The sequence below is a fragment of the Medicago sativa genome, chromosome 4 (assembly GCF_051527215.1).
Source record: "Medicago sativa cultivar Bolivia chromosome 4, Bolivia_mono, whole genome shotgun sequence".
NCBI classification, from domain to species: domain Eukaryota; kingdom Viridiplantae; phylum Streptophyta; class Magnoliopsida; order Fabales; family Fabaceae; genus Medicago; species Medicago sativa.
Genome location: NC_140752.1, coordinates 85,385,031 through 85,407,559, shown reverse-complemented (window position 1 = coordinate 85,407,559; position 22,529 = coordinate 85,385,031). Strand labels below are relative to the sequence as shown.

General features: G+C 33.5%; 1 protein-coding gene across 1 annotated transcript; it reads right to left on the bottom strand.

Annotated features, from left to right (window-relative positions):
- Window positions 1–2,252: 2,252 nt before the first annotated feature.
- LOC146933040 (uncharacterized) lies at window positions 2,253–5,888 on the bottom strand. The gene is made up of 4 exons (XM_085707803.1): window positions 5,751–5,888; window positions 3,360–3,638; window positions 2,556–3,281; window positions 2,253–2,372 (listed from the first exon to the last, which is right to left on the bottom strand). The coding sequence occupies exons 1-4, from the start codon at window positions 5,886–5,888 to the stop codon at window positions 2,253–2,255; spliced, it is 1,263 nt and encodes a 420-aa protein (XP_085563929.1).
- Between the last annotated feature and the right edge of the window lie 16,641 nt (window positions 5,889–22,529).

Here is a 22,529-nt window from a genome sequence, read left to right as displayed (position 1 = left end):
AATGGATAGAAGCTGTTCCACTAAAAGATGTTACTCAAGATGAAGTTATAAACTTCATTCAAAAATTTATTGTTTATAGATTTGGCATACCAGAAACTATTACTACAGATCAAGGATCTGTATTCACTGGTCGAAAGATGGTAAAATTTGCTGAAGAAATGGGATATAAATTGTTGACTTCAACACCATATTATGCTCAGGCAAATGGTCAGGTAGAAGCAGCAAATAAGAATTTGATTACTATAATCAAAAGAAAAGCTAGCCAAAAGAAAAAACCCAAAGAATGGCATGAGTTTCTTTATGAAGCTTTATGGGCAGTTCGAACTTCTCCTAAAGAATCTATAAATACTACTCCTTTTCGATTAACATATGGCCATGATGCTGTATTGCCAACAGAAATCTTACTTCAATCTACTCGAATTCAAAGACAAATCGAAATTCCAACAAATCAATATTTGGATATGATGTTGGATGAATTAGTAGATATTGATGAAGAAAGATTGATGGCTTTAGAAGTGCTTACAAAGCAAAAAGAAAGAATAGCAAAAGCCTATAACAAAAGAGTTAAATCGAAATCATTCCTGCAAGGAGACTTAGTTTGGAAAGTTATTTTGCCTATGGATAAAAAGGATCGATGTTTAGGAAAATGGTCTCCTAGTTGGGAAGGACCATGGAAAATTCTAAGAGTTTTTTCGAATAATGCGTATGAGATCGAGGAACTACAAGAAGATCAGAGAATTCTACGCATAAACGGTAAATATTTGAAAAAATATAAACCGATGTTACAAGAAATTAAAATTACACAAGAGTAATTTGATTCGAAATAAAAACTTGGCATTAATTTAAAAATGCCAACTGATGGGCAGGTTACATTGAAATGCTTAAAATGGAAAAACCATTACAAAAGAAAACACAAAGTACTTAAAGTCTAGAAAGCATTTAGAAATGGTTTTCACCATTCAGTTACGATCCCAAAACGATCGAGAAACCAGCGAATTTCTGTATCGAGACGACACCTGAAGCAAGCATTGACCAAGTAGTAGTCATGATCTGGCCCAGGTAGAAGTGAATACCAGCCTCCAATTCTCCCATCTCCTGCACAGTTGTGGTAGTTGTTGCAAAAACGACGCCTAATAAGCCAAATAGGCATGGGCCTATTCCACCAAGGACAGCGAAATCGATAAGTTGAAGTTCCTCCCAAAATGTCGCTTCGAAATTCTGCCAATCGATGTGTCCATGCAAGATCTTTGAAGTCTTCGAGGATGTTTTCTGGCATAGGCATGGAGAGCGCATTGATGAGAAGAAGGTAGTACCTTGCACTCAGAGAGCCAGTGGCATTGATAGCAGTAGTAAGGAGGCGTTTCATTTCTTCAATGTTTGGATTAGCATCCAACATGTGTTGAGTGCTTCGAAGAATACAGAACATGGCGTTGCCATGATTCCAGAGTCTAAGTTTAAAAGCAAACTTAGAATGAGCCACCATAGCATTGTTGTACCATTCATTGGGGTCGTAGAGGAAGTAGAGGACATCATTTCCAAAAGCCCTAGAAATTTCAGAATCTTCACTGACGCGCCAATGCCTGCTATTGGTATGGCGAAAGGCGAAAAGATCTTTCCTGCTTTGAGCAGCAATCTTTGCAGCAATCTTGACTAAAAGATCATCACTCAGATTATCAATGGTGGTCATGATGATTTAAGAAAGAAAAGCTTTGAGTAAGAAAGATTTTTCAGACGAAGACGAAACAAAGAAAAGAGTGATTTTTATAAAAGGGAAAATCATATTTATAATGGAGGGAAGTTGAAAGAAGTGGCTCAATCAAACGGTTCTTCTTGCTTTGAAGATGATGACACGTGGGAACAGTTATTCCGATGGCCAATGGTTACTTAACTTCGTAATCTGAGGGAAGTTTTAAAGGTTTTATTTTAAAAAGGATTAATTTGTGTTAAAAGGTCATTTATTTGTTTTATTTCTTTTCAACTTCCTAGGCAAGTTTAACTTGTTGGGTTAAACAAAAAGTTACTTTTTTGTTTCCTCATCATTAAAATGTCTTGGAAATTGTTCCAATCTTATTTGGATTTAAATAAAATTTAAATTCGATACAAGAAAATAAGAAAGGAATTTCGATGATTGAAAAGAAATTGTCGTTCGAAATAGAAAATGGTCCACAAATTGTTATAAAAACATTATAGACCAAGATATTCGATAAGGCTGAAATAAAATAAAAGTCTTAGAGAATAAAATAGAAACAGAACTAAATCTCAAATGATGAGATGAGTTTCTCAATTTGGCTTTTGTATTCAGCCAATTGGGTATCGAGAGCATGGTTGTCATTTGCAAGTTGAGCAATGGTAGACTCTAGTTCCTTGGAGAGCTTGAATTTGTTAACAGCTTCATTGGCTTCTCGATTTCTGGCTTCATCCTTAGCCAAAATTTCAGCTTTCTGAGCTTCCAGTTCTTTAATCTTGGCATCGATGTCAACCACTTGCTGCTTCGCATTGTTTCTTTCTTGTTGAAGAATTCTAAATTTCTCTTGGAAGGATGACAGTTCGATCACAATTTGATCATGATGCGCTTTCTTCTCTGCCATTTGAGTTTGACCAGTTTTCCTCTTCTGGAAATTTTGATTAGCACTCTCCAACATTGGTTCAAGATAATTAAACAGGTTTCGAAACTTCCAACCAGTTGGGAGAGCACCAAGTTTTTCAAATAAACTCTTGATTTCAGCAAGAGCTCCAGCATCTTTTTCAATCAACTCTAGCAAGTTGGCTTCGATGATCTTCTTTTGAAATTCTGCTAGCAGGTTGTTCTTTGAAGTCTCAGAAGGATTTCCCTTGGATGAATCAGAAGTTTGGCCAGTGCTAGTTGAGAAAAGAGTATTACTCTTAGCTATCAAGGCAAAGGCATTGAAAGGATCATCTTTGGCCAATCGATCGATTTCTTCCAGATCGATCATAGGGGCATCTTGTTGAGCAATCATCTCTGCATCACCAGGAGCATCTTGTTGAGTAGTTATGTTTGTATCTTCAGTAGCAAAGTTCGATACATTATCTCCAAGGGTGGGTGCAGAATGAGATTGGTCATTGTTAAGTGATTCATCATTTACCAAGTCATCAGTGGGTGTTTCTGCCTGTTGTTGTTGAGGAGGATCCACTTTAAGACCTTCTGGACTGCTAGCATCATCATGCTCATCCTCTTTGTCTTCAGCAATTGGTGAAGTGGTCTTCGAAGAAGGAAGAACTTGCCCATGTTGTGATGGATTAGTTTGTTCTTGTTCGATACCCTAAAAAGAATAAGATAGATGTTTAAAAAACAAGACATTTAGAGACATTTCGTATAAAATATGGTTTCGATAAAATACCTTCGAACCATTATCACCAACATGTGAATGAGCACTAGAATGAGAAGTCTTTCGACGACGTTTGAATGGTTTAGATGGTGAGATGGGGGGAGAACTTTCAGAAGCTTCCACTTCGACTTCCTTTTCTTGGACAAGTGATATTTGTTCTTGTTTTCTTTTCCTTCTTCCTTCAGTATGGACTTTGGGAAGTGTTACTTTGGAAGCTTCGATCTGTTCTTTAGTTATCTCCACCTCACTATCATCATCAGAGAGATCGACAATTGCTCGTTCTTTCTTGCTCTTCGATCTAGAATGTTCTTTTGATGAAGTTGTTTTCACTTTGGGTTCCTTTGATTTAGGAGGTTCCTTCGATGCAGCCTCAGATTTCTTCGATTCAACTTCTTTAGTTTGGGAAGCTTTCTTTTTCTTCTTGTCAGACTTGCTTTTCGAAGTGTTCTGGGTGCTGGCATCATCGAGCTTTGCTTCTCCTGGAGTTAAAGGCAAAGCTGAAATATGTGATTATACAGATAAGTACTATTTCTTTTAACAATAGTATTAATGTGTTTTAGCGAAAGAAAAAATCATACCCATGATACTGGGAGTTTCGATTCGAACTTGGGATAATTCATAGCCAAGTTCACCATTATATTGGTATAAATTGCATTTAGCATAGGTTACTAAATTATTTTGTGGGAATTTGAAATTATAAAGTAACCATTTTGGGTATGGTGGCCTGAAGGCCAAAGCAAGATTACAAGATGGAAGTCTTGCTAGTCTCATTTTCTTTTCTAAAACATAAAGATATTTATTGGGTGTTCCAGGGGGAAAAATTGTTTCTGAAATTTTCTCTCGAACTTTATCTCTCAGAGTTTGAGCAGCATAATATACTGTCCTCTTTGGATGTAAAGGGTCATATGTTGTTTGATAATATCTTTGAAATTGCTGAATTTCTTTAATGTGCGTACCTCTAGTCTTCTTGTCTTTGTTCTGCAAAGTGTGAAAAGTACTGGTCAGTTGAGGCAGCAATTCATCGGGATTCCCTCGATTGGATTGGCGTATGTAATAATTTCGCCACCATCGAAAGAATGCTTCAGAGCATGCAAATGATGTTGAGAAATATGTAGGCTCGAACACAGTTGTTCTCTTGGCTTGAATTATGGATTTCCACACAGGTTCGATCAGAGGAATTTTCCATTCACTTATACTTTTGAACAAGGAGCTGGGTTTTGATTGAACCATACCAAACTGTCTAGCTACATGGTTAGGTTGATAACCATATACTCCATAAGGGCTACCAGGTGTAAGTCTGCTAGATAGATAGGTAGGGGTCAAATAAGCTTCCCATATAGCATTGATTTCTGTTTTATTGGCTTTTTTCGAAGTAGTAGGAAAGTCCTCTTTGAACCAGTTAGGTCCATATTTCCTAGTGGTAAATGGTGCCATCATAGGGGTGAAAATGGAACAATCAAGCAGGGTTGTATAAGCATTTTCAAAAAGTTGTTGTGAAGACTTGTTCCCATCGGGGTGAAACATAGCTAAGCCTATACCTTCAGTGGTCTTGTCTGAGTATGCTGATGTGTAAGAGGAAGGTAGGATCGAAGCAAGTTTTGATCCAAAAGTGGCTAAAAGCCATAGTTGAAACAACCATATGGGTCCTGATACAACTAAATTTCCACCAGTTTGGGGATAATCTCTAAGATTATTAGTTGTTTGGTTAAGGGTTTCATATAAAGAACCTAGAATCAGTTTGCTTAAACAGATATCTGTTCCTTCATGCAACTGACTAGCTAGACACATGAATTTCTTAGGGACTTGTACTGACCTTGAGCAAAAAACATGCATAGATAACCAGTAGGTCAAAAAAGCTACATGTTCATCTGCAGATACTTCAGCACATTCGGTATCATGGTTGTTAGCTATAAATAAACCATAGGCAGGGCTATCGAAATTTACTGAGTATTGAGAAGTGGTAACATCTGGATTAAAGGTGTATCCAGTTGGTTTTAAGCTAATAAGGCCAGCCACATCTAAAAGGGTAGGAGTGAGCATTCCACATTTCAAGTGAAGGCTGTTGTTCGATGGGTTCCAAAAATGTAAAGCAGCAAATATCAATTCATTATGGTATTTTGGACCATATCGAGATATTTGGATGAGATCAAAAATCCCTTTCTCTTTCCAAAATTGGCCCTTTTGTTTTTGAACTTTGTCTAACCAAGCAATGTATTCTGGATAAGTTTTCGGTTCAGTCCTAATTTTGGATTTTACAAAACTTAGGTCAAAAGGACCTTTTGTGAAAATTAAAGGAGGTTGAGTTTCAATGCATGGGAAAAGAGAGTTAATCTCTGGAGTTTCAGGTTCTAGAGAAATGGGGCCTAAAAATGCATATGGAGTATCAGTACAAGGGATGATTACCTGGGTTTTCCAGATAGCTTTTTCAGCTTCATTGATCTCTGGTTCGTTCATAAAAGCAGGAGCAGCATTAGCGATTTCTTTAGTAAAATCAATGGGTTCTTCGCGATACACATGAGAGGTTCCTGCTGCGTTCGTCATTGTTTAAGTGTTTTTGTGAGAATTTGATGAATAGTTTGTGTTTAAAGATAGGAGTTGCAGAAAGTTCAAAGTTTTTTTCGAGAGAACTTTTTTGGCGGAGAAGAGGAACAGTGAAAGTGAAAATGAAATGGTGAAAAGTGAAAAGAGTAAAGGTGAGTTTGCTTCTATATGGACCTTTGATCATGACACATGTCAAGATCTTATTTTAACAGTTTTACCATTAAAGTGTTGTCTTTTCCAATGATAGAGAACGTGGCCCACTAACTAAGATTGTGGGGTCAGTATTTAAAGGAAATTTGAATTAGTTTTGAATTAAATACTGACATCATTCATTTCGATGGAGAATGTTAGTTTTTTTTCAAAAACGTCTTTTTCTCCTTCGGTGAAATCGAAAATGGCGTTTCTGGGGGGCAATTTGTTAGCCAATATATTTTACTAGCTGTAATAAATGTGGTCAAAGTATAGTTGACCTAGATTTAAAGAAGATTCGAACAGAGTGTTGTGTTGAAAGCAAATATGGGTTCGAAGATGCTAGAAGACTTCGATAAAGCAGTTTTCGAAGGTGGTTATCAACAGTTATTCTTTAAGACAGTTTTTATTTTAAGTTTGTTTTCAAATAAGGAAAACTGTCGACTTGTGGCAGTTGTAGTTTGAATTTCAAAGAAGTGTAGTTATTTCTAGACTTAGTATAAATAGTAGTTTTTCATAGGAAAAACGGGTCACAATTCCGTCATACAAACTTATACTCAAAGTATCCGTATGGAAGCGAGAAACGAGTCACAAGTTGCAATGTATGAATCTGTGTACCAACCTTTGTTTAATCAATGCAATTTACCCTTTGTTCTTTAAGTGTTCTTGCACTTTATTTTATTAAGTTCGATTGAGTTCAAGTGGATTGAATTCGATTGTTTTTATCATATTTCTTATATTTTTGACATCAAAAACGCAGAATTTCTAACAACAAGAACAAACACAATATGTCCTAAGATTTACTGGTTGATCTTGCAAGTTACCATTTGTAAACCAGCGGTTGTTTACGAAAATCCAACGTAAACAAATTGCCAGCACACCAAAGAGTCGTTGTTGAAGCTTGATCTTTCACCAATGATATTTTGCCTGATTTGGTTGTTGTCCTATGAAGAACCAATTTGAAATCCATTCCTTATCCAAAGGAACATCTATGCAGGCGAAGCCGTATTCTGGAGCTGTTTTCTTGTCTTGTAGCGTGGACACAAAACAGAGTAGTGGAGAAGGTGGTTGTACAGTTCGTACAGTAGTACAATGTCAACGCTTTCGTCCAAATTGCAAGCACATGCCTTCAAACACCTTTGAAATGACCGTTGCAATGTTCCACTAATTTTCTGCTGTGTTTTCGAATCCAATAGACAGCTTTTGCAATGTAGATTCTTCAATCTTTGAATCTTTTGCAAATTCAGTTGATCTTTAGCTTCTGGTGAAATGACTTATGATGAGGCAGCTTCTGATGATGCAGCTTCCGATGGTGCAGCTTCTCCAGCTTCTGATGATGTAGCTTCTGATGATGCAGCTTCTAATAATGTGGCTTCTGGACTTCTTGTCTTCAGGAGCACTTTTCTTCAGGAACGCTATTTCTTCAGGAGCGCTTTTACTATCTTCAGGAGCAGCTTGACTTCAGGAGCGCTTTCCACTTTCAGGAGCATATTGCCTTCAGAATCGTCTAAGCTTCATTTTCTTTTGCCCTTTATTTGCTCATTCAGAACCAATTAATGATGTAACTTTTTATCTGTGGTCCTGTACACTCGAACAAATATTAGCTAGTCCAATTTACAATTTTTAATACCTTGTTATCATCAAAACTCTTTGAGGTTCATTGTTAAACACATTTTGTTCCAACACAATAAGTTGGGAAAAATTACCTACTTGAAAAATGGAAAGAAAAATGGTCAAAAATTAAATGAGTTTCATACTTGTATTGCTCAAAATAAATGGAATTAACAAAGTTTAAACCATGTTATATTATAAGAGAAGTGCTTGTCAATTTAATAAAAAAAGGGGGAGATTAGTATTTAGTTAAAAAATAGAGCTGATGTTTGTGTTATTTAAGAAGATCTTAAGGGAGGTTAGTTTAATTATATGTAAAAATATTTAAAATATTAAATATTTTGTTATTGATAAAGATGTCGTTATGAGTCCCGTGTATAAATTGTACAAATGTACTATTTACTGTGTTGGCGGTCGATCATTTAATTGTTTTTCGCATAGGTTCACTTTTCATTTTTTTTTGTAACTTTGTTTCGCGCCCGTGTACGGGTTTGCAAGGTTGCGCCCGTGATTAGTGAATTTTTGTTAGGTTAGATTTAGGTCGATCTACTTGGTCTGATTTATTATGTTGTATCCCCGTTTTGTGTTGTACCTGAGTCAGGTCTAATTCCCTCAGACTCTTTATCTATTTCTTTTTATTTAATATAATTTTTCATTTGACTAAGAAAAAAATAAATAAAAAACAAAAGCAAATTATTTTTAGAAAAAAAACAATCTTGAAAATGTCTAATATTTTGAAAAATAGATATATGCCTTGTAATAAATATTTTGTAACTTTCTTGAAGTTATGTTATTTATTTTAAGAATGAAGTTTTGTTATTTTGTAATCATCAATCAAATATAATTGAATTTTTTTTTTCTTAATGAAAATATTTTTCATTGTTTTGTTAGTATCGAAGATAACTGTCTTAATCATATTTTGTTATTTTATTGATAAGTGAAATGTATTTATTAATGTTTTTTTTATTAAAATTTATATTTATGAACTTTTTTCTTAGACTAAATATGTAAACAATTGTCATTTTTTCATTGGATTACCTACAAAAGAAAAACTCATAAAAAGGTAGTTCTATTGCATCCTAAAAACTAAAAAATCATAGGAAGTTAGTTATGTTGCATGAAATAGACTCAATGTCAGATAAAAGCACATGAACATCATAAAATTTTTAAGGTACAATCACAAAACTTATTTTTAATAAATGTAAATTGAATATATGGTTCGCTTTTAATAAAATAAAAATATATTTTGATATTGAATAAAAATAATATACATATATATATATATATATATATATATATATATATATATTGATGTTCAATCATTTAGAGATTATTTTTGAAAAAACATAATTAGTTTTGTGTTTGTTTATCGTAATAACAATCACTTCTTTAAAAGAAAAAAATTGTTTGGATACAACTATATAAAATGGATTTTGTGTTACAAAATTATCTTCTTGTTTAAAGTTTTTTTTTTTAAAGTTATAGCAAACCCTGTAGAGCTTATTTGTTACGAATTAAAATAAAAATAATATTGACATTCATTAAATTAGTGATTTTTTAAATTTTTTTATAAAAATATCATAATCTATTTTGTGTTTGTTTATGGTAATAAAATCATTTTAAAAAATAATAATATAATGTAGTTTGTTTAGATACATCAGTATGTCTTCGTGAGCTTAGCTCAGTTGGTAGGGATAATGCATAATATATGCAAGGTCCGGGGTTCAAACTTCGGCCACAACAAAAAAAGATACAAAGATACATCATTATAAAAGAAACTTTTTGTTGCAAAATCACATCAATATTTTGAAATACATAATCATTATAAAAGAAACTTTTTGTTGCAAAATCACATCAATATTTTGAAATACATCATTATAAAAGAAACTTTTTGTTGCAAAATCACATCAATATTTTGAAATTTATGTTCTCTCTCAACTAAATAGGTTCTTTTGTTACGAAAGACACAAAATGATAAATTAAGTTGAGGTGTCAAAATATTAAGATGTGACAAAGTTGTGTTTTTACTGATCATTAACTTTCATAATTAGAGAAAGATAATAGATTTGATAAAAAAATATAATAGATTGTATTTGTTTTTTTAAACTCTTTAGATATTTAAAAGTTGAATTATAAGAAAATTTGTTTTGATTGGGATTAAGATTAAGTTTGTTTGTAGATTAAGTTAGTGTGTTTTATTGAGTGAATTTGTTTTTAAAAGAGAAAAATAGGAGGAAGTTGAAACAAAACACACAAAAGTATATAATTTTGATGATGTGTCAAAAGATTAAGAAGGGGTAAGATTGTATTTTTGGTAGACATTAAGTTTCATGATTAGAGATTAGAGATTAGAGAATAGAGAATAAAAGATTGTAATTTTTTAACTCTTTAGATATTTAAAAGTTGAATTATAGGAAAATTTGTTTTCATTGGAATTAAGATTAAGTTTGTTTTTTCTTTAAAAAAGATTTAATTAGTGTGTTTTATCGATTGAGTTTGTTTAATTTGTTTTTAAGAGAGAAAAAATAGGGAGAAGTTGAAGCAAAAAACACAAAAGGATATAATTTTGATGATGTGTCAAAAAATTAAGAAGGGGTAAGATTGTATTTTTGGTACACATTAAGTTTTATAATTAGAGAATAGATTTATTCTTATCTATTTGTTACATGTGTTGTTTGTATTGAAAATTGATGGTATTTTTAAAAAGAAAAATCCAACACAAAAGTGTTTTCTTTATATAGATACAAGAATATTTTGTTATCAAGAAATATCTCAGCGACCCATCAAAACACAAAATATCTCAGCGATTTCGATTTCTTTTGATTATTTTGTCGCTGGCAAAGTAAGCAAAATTCACATTGATTTCGATTTCTTTTGATTATTTTGTCGCTGGCAAAGTAAGCAAAATTCACATTTAAATGCAAAATGAAAACTTGTTGGTTTGATGGTCCGTGTCTTCTATGTCCCATTTTTCTGGAGTCACTTTACTTGTGGACTGTATTCGGGACTCCACTTGTGTGACATAGTGAAATCTATGTTATATAACATTACCCAATTGGTGTGGGACACGTGGATTTTGTCCTCCTAACCTTTTAAATCGGTTAAATAGAAAAGCGATCTTAAAAGACTTTTGTCTTTTCTGGAAAAATAGAATTTTTATTTTTATTTTTAGTTTCATTTTTATCCCCTAGGATTGTATTATTGGCTCTGATACCAGGTTGTGGCAGGGTCGCCAGCGGAATTTTCTCGAACTTGATTTAACATTTGTTCGATTTTATTTAAACCTTGAAATGGTTTTAAGAGTGTTTTAGCTCTTTCTCTTTGTATAATTGTAAGATTTTCTAAATCTTCTGTTTCTTTCAGGAAATCATCAATATATTCTATATGATAATTTACTAAATCTTGAGCACAAAAAAGAATTTGTTTTAACACAATTCTTTCATTATAAAAGTTTATATCAGAAATTATTTTTTCTAATCTCTTTTTAAAGAGTTCTACTTCTGTTTTTAGATTTAATCCGGGCATTATTAATTAGTTGCGGCTTTTTCCAAATTTTTGGCTTCTTTTAAGAGTGATTCGATTTGTGTTAGAGCTTGAAAAGGTTCTAAAAGAATTTTCGCTCTTGTTTTTTGAATCTCGGTGAGATTATTTTCTTGAATTTCTTCTAATAGATTTTCAATTAAATTTATGTGAACCATTGTTATAGTTTGAGCCTTATAACAAATTTGTTTGAATATTATTAAATTATAATACCATTCAATATCACTGACTATGGTTTTTAGTCTCTCTTTTAAAATTTCTAATTCTGTTTTAATTGTTAACCCAGGCATTATATGTTTGAACTTTCTAGAATTTTTTTCTAAAGATTGTTCAAATTCAACTAGTTTTTGAGATGGCCATAACAGAGTTGTGGCTCTTTCTTTTTGTATAATAGAAACATTTTCTGTTTCTTCTAATTCTTTTATTACTTCATCTACATATGAAATTTGTAGAATCATTAAATCATGAATTCCCCAAATTGCATTCTTCATTTCTATTTTAAAGAAATTTTCTTCTATTTTGTTAACTAGGATATCTAGTTTTATTCTGAATAATTTTAGTTCATTTTTTATTGTTATTCCTGGCATTATAATTTTTTATTAATTTTTAAAAGTTCAGTTTTTATCTCTGATAAATTTTTATCAAATTTTATACTGTCTAGTGAAGTTCTTGGTGGTTGAAACCTTGGTTCACTAGTATTTTCCTCTTGTTCTAAGAGAGGTGTTCGTTCTATTGTCATAATAGACTTTGATCTTTTTAGTGGTTTTAGAATTGGCGATTCTAGTTTTACTAATGGTGCAAATAGTTCATCTATTTGTATTTTTTCTCTTCCACTAAACTCTACACTATAATGAGAGTTACTTAGTGCATAATTCATTTTATAACTTATGCTAAAAGGATGGTTTCCTGGTCTCATAAGATTTTGATCTTTGAGTTTGTAATGGATTACTAAAGATCTATTTAGATCTATATCATTTAGACTTAAGCCTATTTGTAAATTTATATCGAATTTTATTTTTCCACCTTTTAGATTTCCTTCACCTTTGGTTATTAGTGAATGTTTTTTGTTCAACCTAGCATCTTCTATAAGAAGTTCTAGTTCTGAATTTATTCCTTTCATAAAAGTACTTTTTATGATTATTTGGATAGTCGATATATGAATATATCCTATCTTCTGTCTTTTTTCTAACGATAAGTGTTTTAATCTTTCGTTTATTTGTTTTTCATCAATCATGGATATTACAACAGATCCATCTGTTGATTCCATTGGTATGGGAACTTCTCCTATCATCATTCCATATTTTAAAATGTTTTCTCTAGATAGTTTTTCTTTTATTAAAGAAAAAATACTTTTTTGTTTAAAGTTTTCTTCTGGTTTTAAGGTAAAATCTACCTTTTCTATATGATCTATCAATACATCGGCCATAAAACCAGATGAATTTTCTTTTATCATACTATATTCCATTATGAAATGTAAAAATTATAAAGTATTTAAAATATTTAAAATCATACCTGACTTTGTCTTGGATTTTTGATAATTCTGATCTTTCGATCCTTTGGATTTGAAATAATCTTTCGATTATTGATATTGAGAATTAAAATCTTTTGATTTGGTTATGACAACCTCAAATCCTGCGAAGCTCTTTCCCACAATGTTTTTCATAAACTAAGGTACTTACTTCATTGATTTAAGTCGTACTTTACAAGTGAGCATCGAGGCTCTTATTTATAGAAGGAAAGGACTTACAAGTGGTTCACCTGTCCTTATCCATGACAGCAAAAAAGAAAAACAATTGAAACACGCAAAGGAAAAGAAAACGCATTATCACCTAAAGTGATAATATTCTTATCTCTAAGTGGACCCCATCTGACTCAGATGATAAGGTTTCACTATTACATCATCATAATTATATGACGCGTGTCTAGGCTTTTTCTGTAGCCTTATCTTTTGTTGCTGAAGTTGTCGGTATTTTGTCTTCTTCTGCCGACACTTTGTCTTTTGCACACCATTTACAGATATGCCCTTTGTAGGTTGAGAAGTATTGGCAACATTCCTGTTGTACTTCGTCTGGAATTCTGTGGAGACCATTTTCGAATCCTGAGAATAATTCTTCGAATTGAAGTGTTTGTTTGAGATGCTCTGTAGAGACCTTTTTCTTTGAGTCGCAGACCATGAAACAATAATCTGAGACATATAAGACTTTATAATTGGTAATGGATGACCCATATTTGATTAGATAGTCATAAAAACGCTTCATTTGTTGAACAAATGAGATTAATGTCCATCCAACACTTGTTGCATTTGGTTCTAGATAGGTTTTGTTTGAGATACCTATCTTTATAGCTGTTCTTGGTCTTACAGCCATCTGATTATTTTCTTCTTCGAACCATGGATATGTCTGTTCGAATTGGAGAAATATTTCTCTTCCTTTGGCAAGGAAGTCATTAAATCTTTTTGCTGTATCACCGATCTCTTTTGGAAGATCAGCAAGTTCTTGAAATCTATAACCTTCTTTTTCCTCAAGATATACAGTCTTGAGCATTCCATAGTCATAGAATTCTTTAAGTAATTCCTTGGATATTCCTGGAACTGTATTAGCTTTTACCCCATGTTTGGTATTAACTGGATAAAAACATTCAATTGCTAGTTCTTCCTTGAAGTTGGCTAGCCATCTCCACTTTCCCATGAAATCATCGATGGTCTTTGTCTTGTTTTTTTCTTTTTGGAGGTTTATAATTGATCCTACTGAAACCTTCTTTTTAGATTCCATTTTTGATGGTTGGCCAATATCCTTTGCTATGGCCATTTCCTTGTAGGAGGCCTTGTAGGCTTCTTTTGCTTTCTCCATTGTTGGATAAGCTTTGTGTCTGACATTTTTGCCATTGATGTGGAGGCTCGCAATTGCCCAATTGTTGTAGATGCCTTTCATTGGACCATCAAAAATGACATAAACATTCTTTTCTGGTTGTAGATCGACAGCATCGCTTGGTTGGTCTAAACCATTTTTTGACTCTTCATCTTCTTGTTCAATCTTGTCCGCCCATGACTTTTTCGGATTTTCTTCTGGCATAGAACCTGCTGAAGATGTTGATGAAAAGCTTTGTTGTTCATTCAAAGTCTTTTTTGCTGATTCTTCTGTTGTTGTTGTTGTTGTTTCAACATTTATAATCTTGGTTAAACTTTCGATCATTTTAATCATCTCCCCCCTCTCTGAAGAGAGTTGTTTTAGCTTTTGGCTATGAATTTCTATCTGTTCATCTTTTTGCTTCAAGCTATTGTAGAGAACTTTTAGAGCTTGCTCCATTCTCTTGTCAAAGTATCTGCAAAACAATTGTTTTCTGATTTTATTAGTTGAATATAAGGATAGAATTGTTGGATGCGCATTTGCCATCTAACAAGTCTTCCTTGTTTATGATCAACTTTTAAATTGTAGCGCCAAAATCCGCTAGCATAAGTTGAATCAGTTCTTAGTAAAAATCTTGATGGAATTAAATCCATTCTCCATTTTTCTAAAACATTTAAACAAGAAAGGGTTTCTTTCTCATTGATATGATATCTTGTTTCAGTATCTTTAAAAGAGCCTGAAACATACTTGCATAAAACAAGATCTTTATCCTTAATTCGGATATTATTACTTGAATAATCAAGTTTTGAATCAGTTGAAACTGATGTTTTATCTGATCGCCCGTTAGGGATATCTGATTTTAACTGTGGGGTTGCGCCCACAATGGTATAGGATTGTTGTGGGGTTTCATCCTCAACATATCCATTGAGATTTAATCCCAATTTTTGTTTACCATTAGGTAGAGCTCTCATAACTCCAGCCCAAGTAAACTGGTTTGCATCAACATTTACAACCAAAAAATCATTTTCTGTTGGGTTGTATAGTTGTGGTAAAACTTTTAATTTTTCTTTTAAAGATTTTACAGCCTCAGTATCTTTTTGTGTCCATGACCATGGCACTTTTTCAGATATCTTCTTCTGTAAAATTTTTCTATCATTTGCTAAGTCTTGGAGAAATCCTTCGTTAGCAACATAATTTAAACATCCCAAAAATCTTTGGATTTGTTTTCTATCTGCCAATTGATCAGGGAAAAGTAAAATTTTTTCTTGAACATGTGGTGATAGATCGAGTTTTCCTCCTTCTCTTATGATAAGACCAAGGAATTCGATTTCTTGTTTCAAAAGTACTGACTTTTTTCTGGATAAAACAATACCTCTTTCTTTTATTCTGTTTAAAACAGTCGTAACATCTTTGATATGTTGTTCTTTACCTCCTTTAGTAAAAATAAGAATATCATCAATGTATACAAAGCAAATATGATCAAGACCTTTAAGAGTATTGTCCATAAATCTTTGGTATATTGATGGTGCTTGTTTTAAACCAAATGGTAAAACATTCCATTCGAAATGTCCTTCTGGACAACTGAAAGCTGTTAAAGGTTTAGTTTCTTCTGATAACCTTATCTGCCAGTACCCAGATTTTGCATCTAAAGATGAAAACCAATTACATCCTCTTATTTTTTCAAAAATGTAATCTTTTCTTGGTAACTTATATGAGTCACTTATAGTTTCCTCATTAAGTTTTTTATAATTGATCACCATTCGAGCTTTTCCTCTTTTTATTTCATTGTGTTTTCTGACATAAAAAGCTGGCGCTGAATGTGGACTAATTGAAGGACTTATTAATCCTTTTTCTAATAGTTCTGCTATTTCTTTTTTAAATTCTTCCTTATCTTCTCCTGAGTAAGGGATCTTGTATAAGGCCTTGACTTCCTTTTTAGGATCTTTAAGTTTTACAACAATTAAATCTTGTATTTTGTTTACTATAGTATCCAATGGATTTTCAGAACAAACTTGATCTAGATGATGTTCTAGATTTTGTTCAGTTGTTAAGTAAAACTTTCTTTTATCCCACATACATCTAAGTATGTTAAGATTTTCTGAAATTGCCTTTAAAATTTCATTTTTTGTTATAATGTTTGTTGTAACAAATTCACTTTCTTTTGGATTATTTACATCAAACCAATTTAATGTTATAGTGTCAGTTTTTTGAATAAAAGGGTTATATAACTTTAAAAAGTTATTTCCTATTATCAGATCTATTCCAGAGTCATGTTCATAAATTGATTTTACGTAGAAGTATTTATGTTCAATTTTTATAAAAACATGTTTTAAAACAAACCAAATCTGGTGTTTTTTCTTATCAGCAAAGATAATTTCTTTTGGTTTTTGTAGTCTAATCCAACCTTCCTTTATTATGGATCTCCTACCAAAACATAAAGTAGCTACAGTATCAATATAACCCATAATTTTCTTTTTATTCAATGTTATTTGAATAAATGTTGCATTAGGGTTTCCATTTTTTAAAATTTTCCTACTCATTCTTCAATTTCTTCTTCAGTAGTATATTCAAAAATACTACTTTCGTCAGAATCTATATCTGATTCTATTGGTTCAAAACCTACTTCCCAAATTAATTTCAAGGTTTCTTTTTTAGAATCTTTCTTTTTAGGACATTCATTTGCATAATGTCCTTCTTCATTACACAACCAACATGTGCATGTTTTCTTTCCTTTAGGACATGAATTCTTTTTAGGATATTTTTTATTCCTCCTAAAGTATTTTTGTTTATTAAATTTCTTAGGAAATTTCCTTTTTCTTTTATATTCAGAATGATTAATTTTCCTAAAAACTTTTTTCTTTTTCTTTCTTCTAGGTTTACTACAACCGTAGTTTCCTACTTTATTTTGAATTCTATCACAGCAAACATTTATTTTTGCTTCTCTTTTAGCAGTTTTTTCCATGCATTTTTCGGATATCCACTTCCTTAATGCAGTTATTCTTGTTCCTAGTGTATCTTCTAAACCTACAAATATTTCTAGGTGTTGTTGGATTTCTTTTTCCATTATTGTCCCTACGGATGATGGAAGTTTATTGTAAAATAATCCTAAAAGATTGTATTGTAATCTTTTTTGGGGATTTATTGCATAATAATATTTGCTAAACTCACATATAAATGGTTCAACATAACACATATCACAGATTCTTAGATTAAAGATTCTATGGATGTTTGTATTCATTAGTGTCATACCCTAATTTTGGACCTAAAAATACTAACTCAATTCCTTTTTTTCTTGCATTATAAGTCATTTGAACTGTCTCTGATCAATGGCATCTTTCTCTGCATTCTATTTCAATGTTATTTGCAAAATTCACATGGAAGGGCATTTTAGTCATTTCCTGTGTCAAAATTTCTCTCAGTCTTTCAAAATTTTGTTTAAAGTCCTTTTCAGATAAGTTTGAATAAATCTTTGATTCATTCCATGTCAGAATCCATTTCAAAAAATTACATTTGAAGTCATCTTAGGTCAGTTTTGCCCCTAGGGGCATTTTAGTCTTTTCAAGTGTCAAGACTCTGTTCAAATCTTAAAAATTGTCTCTAAGTCTTTCAAGTTGGTTTAAATAAACTGTTGTTTCATTTCTCTGTTAAAAATCCATTTTAAATTTGCATCTGAGTCATTTTCAGTCGTTTTAGCCCCAGGGGCATTTTGGTCATTTCACACGAAATTTCGGCAGAGAGGTACTTTAAAGTACCTCATTTAGGCCATTGGTTCGTTTTAGTCCGTTGTGTGTTTTTTATTGGTTTCACTTTACGTTTAGTCAAGTTTACCAATTTTATTCCAATTTTATTAATTTTCCTTTTTAGTCCTCAAATTTTTAGTAATTGCATTTTCGTCCCTCTATCTCATTTTCATTTCTTTTTAAGTTTTTATTCGAATTTTAGTCAAGTTCTTTTGTTTTAAAGTTTGTTAGTCAATTGCAAATTGGTCCTTTGATGTTTAGGAATTGCAGATCAGTCCTTCAAGGCCAAAAGTCCAGGTTCCAGTCCAAACCAGTCAAGAAACACGTGGCAGCTTGCCACTGGCTCACAAGTACACATGTCAGCTATAAATACAACACATCAGCATCACAGAGCCAAGGATTCATTGCCAACTCACCAAAAAACTGACACCATTCATTTCCACGCGCCCACGCGCCACCCTAACAAAAACTCTAACAAACTTTTTCAGCCTTTGAACCAACGTAACAAACACAAAACTACACCAATTCTTCACAAATTCGACACAGAACTATCACAAATTCACCAATTCATTGCCAAATACACGAAAATCAATACAAGTTTCTGAGAATCAAGATCAAAAATTGCAATTCATCGAAAAGGTTTTCGGATTCAACAAACTCTCAGGGATTACTTGCGTAATCTTCATCATCGAGCTTGTTTCCCTGCAATTCAAGCACGGATTCATCACTGGAGTGACAAATCATGCGATCACAGGGATAAAGGAAGAGAGAAGAAGGGAAATCGAAGCAAAATCAGACTAGTTCGAAGAAGAAGAAGATCAAACACCGATTTATTTTCGGTTTCGAAGCTTACCAAAAGGATCTGAAGCTCGCAAGGATCCACTTGTTCAAATCTCCAAGTAATTCAGGTAAAAACACAAAGAAACCTTCTCATATTCATCATCGAAGCCTTGTATTGAAATATGAACGGTGAATTCAATTGAAAACTTGAAAAAATTCGAACAAGTTGAAAACTGAAACCCTAAGACACAAGATCATGAAGATTCACCGGTTACCTTTCAATTCAGAATGCAAATTCATCATTAACAAATCGATTAGGGTTTCAGTTCCAAAAATCTCCAGAAATCCGAAACGTTTCGAATTTGTGAGAGTTTGAGATTAAATCCGTTTGAATCAACGAGTTCGAATCACTTCGAACAATTTTCCATCAAGAACAACAAGTTCAAACTATTTCGAACGATTTCCTGTCAAAAATATCAAAATCGAAGCAGTTCGAACAGTTTCTTTCAAGAAACTTCAAGATCGAAGTGTTCCGAATACTTTTCTGCGAAAAACTACAAGTTCGAAACGGTTTGAACAACATCTTTCAAAAAATCACAAGTTCGAAACGGTTTGAGCAACATCCTTCAAAAATCACAAGATCGAAACGTTCTGTGTCAGATCCATGCTAGTTTGTGGCTTAGTTCATAGTTTATAATTCAAGGATCATGAGGATGAATGAAAACGATGAAGAGGGAACGAGAGAGTATGAGAGAGTCTGAAGAAGTGAGAGAGAAAACTAGGGTTAGAATGATATTGAACCGGTCTCCCTGCTTTTATACTGGAGTGAACCGGATTGGTTCAGTCAGACCGGTCTGGTTCACTCCTAAAACCTGAATGCCCACCGTCTGATCCAGGATTGGGTCCCTGGGTCAATCTGACGGTCTGTGTTGTTCCCTGTGACCCAGGATCCGCTTGAGTTTGGTTTTGGGCCTTAAGCCCGTTCATTTTCTGTGTTTTACATACTTTGTGCTATTTTCATACCATTGTTTGATAATCACACCCCTACCATGTCTTGAATGTTTAAAAAAAAATTCTCAAAAATTCTGTAAAGACTGCTTGGTTTTTTTGTGATGTTTTTGCCCCAAAAAACTTCAAAAAATATATTGTTTTTTGTGTTTGACTTATGAATTCTATGTTGAAAAAACTTGTGGAAATGAACATGATTTTTTGATCTCAATTCTTGATATATGTTTGTGATTGGTGATGAGGGAGTTTATGATGAATTGACCACTGTTTGGGTGTGTTTCTTGCTGCATAAGAATGAGTATGATTAATTTCTTGCATTATGAGACATGGTGTAATTAAATGGGTGGATGATGTCTATGTGTTTCATGTCATTTTAGTGTGATATTGACCTATAATTGTTCATATTGCTACAGCACCTAAAGCTATTTGAAAACAAGCATGACTTGAACAATTATAGGTCATGACCTTGTTTCTCCCATTATTAGCCTTTTAGGCCCCTTTGGTTGTTTTTTTTTTACCTCTAACTTTTACTATCTTTCCATACCATTTTTCTTTGTTCATAGTCCCATCATTTTTCATCTCTCTCTACTAACATTTCTACCCCTTGTTCCATGAGTATTACAAGCATTTCTCCATCCCACTTCCTCATCCCTTCATATTCTTTTAGCACTTTAAATTTTCATACAAAAAAATTAGAATGTAAATACTTAGGAGTTTTTTTTGTATTTTGCTTTTATGCAACTTTAATTCCTTGGCAAAGAGGCCATAGAATGTATCTAGGGTATGATGTAAAGGACAATGGACTCTAATAATGTACACCGACACAAACACCGACACATGCACACACATCACTATAATATAACTAGAATATGCATGTTTAGATGTATGTTTAGGATTGTATGTTTAGATGAATGCCTAGGATTTATACTTAGAAAAAACCAATTTTCCAAACAAATGTGAACAACTTCACTCAAGCATTTTTCATAATAAACCTTGGGGTCAAAACCCCATTGAATTTTCCTTTTATTTTCTTAATCAAATCTCAACAAATTTTAACCATACTTTGACTTGTTTTTGCAAATAACTAATCAAACCCCACTCTTTTCTAAATCTCATGCCCTTGAGGCCTCTTTCTATTCTTCAACTCCCATTTTCAAACTTAAAATCAACCAACAAAAACAAAAAAAAACATTTTTGAGAGAGAACTACGGTGGATTTGATCCCTTAAACGGGTACGTAGGCAAGGAACAAAATTCCTTCAATTCAACTAAAATAAAAATTCGAACACATTCTTCTCCCTCCAATTCTTCACTTAGAACATTCTTAGGTTTAAATAATACTTTCAAATAGCATTTAAAAATAGAGCGCACGCGTAGAAATTAAAGACGGTTCCTATAGGATACTATAGTCGTTATGGGTGCCTAACACCTTCCCGTAGCGAAAACAACTCCCGGACCTCGATTCTCAAGGGTTTTGCTTACTTTTCCCCTTCCCAAGAAAAAATAAGATATCACCGGTTTAAAAGGTTCAAACGTAATCTATGTTTGACACCCGAAAACCAAGATAAAACAGCTGGCGACTTCACTGGGGAGATTCGAGAGTTACGCCTAGTCTTTATTTTTTACGCTTGCGCTTGTATTTTTTACTTGCTTTCCTATGTGAATAAATGTTTAATTTCTTGCAAACGTGTGAGGTGAGAATATCAAAAGTCCTGCACCCGGGCTGAGTGAACTTAGGATTTAGGAGGGATATAATCGACAATTCATTCCGGGGGTTGCCTCGTGTTTTGGATTATGCGATCAATCCCACATAGCTGAGGCATTTTGGGGGTGATGTTGTCGGCGCGTGTTGTCGCGTTTAGGCACTTTACTTCTAATTGTTCTATGACGCTATGAACCGTAGATAACCAAACCCATCCATGGCCATTTTCTAGGATGTAGTGCGGAGGCTAAACCGAGTGTTGTCTCGAGTTTTAGTCGTCACGCGATACTACACTCAAGTTAGACCTTCCACGTATAATCATGGAGCGAGTGTTGTCTCGTGACACCGTGAGATACGTCGGAGAGGTTGCAACTTGGGAACCTTTTAGAACCCGGTTACTATATCCTAAAGCCCTAGATTCACCGGACACCGTGTCCACCCGTGACTCCTCGACTTTGAACTTCAAACCCACCATGTTTTCTCCGAACTTGAACATAATCATGCATTCATGCATACATGCACACATGCATAAACTTTTTCCATGCATTGTTATCGAAGGGCTTAGACAAGTTGAAATTGTAAACATTGTAGGGATGAAGATGACTAAGTCCTACAAGTTCAAGGAAGTGGATTTGGCTAGTTTGAGAGATTTGGCACTCAAGATTGAGGATCCGACTGGTTTCCGACGTCGTTACGGGGCTTTACTTCCTATTCTCCATACTAATGTGGATGAGAAGCTTGTGCACACTCTAGTGCAATTCTATGATCAGGGGTATCAGTGCTTCACTTTCCCAGACTTTCAGTTGGTGCCTACTCTAGAGGCTTATTCTTCCTTGATGGGTTTATCTATTGCTAAGGGGATACCTTTCTCAGGACCTGAAGATCCTCCTACTCCATTGGTTATTGCTAAGGACCTCTATCTCAAGACCACCGATGTCTCCAAGAATCTTGTCACTAAGGCACGCATCCGAGGGTTCACTTCAGAGTATCTTCTTGGGAAAGCCAACCTCAATACTACTTGTCAGGACACTCTCGAGGCTATTCTTGCACTTCTCATCTATGGTCTTGTTCTCTTTCCGAATCTTGATGGCTTCGTGGACATGAATGCTATTATGATCTTCTGCTCCAAGAATCCGGTTCCTACTTTGCTAGCTGACACATACCATGCTATTCACGATCGTTCTAACAAAGGCCGTGGATACATTCTTTGTTGTGTGCCTCTCCTC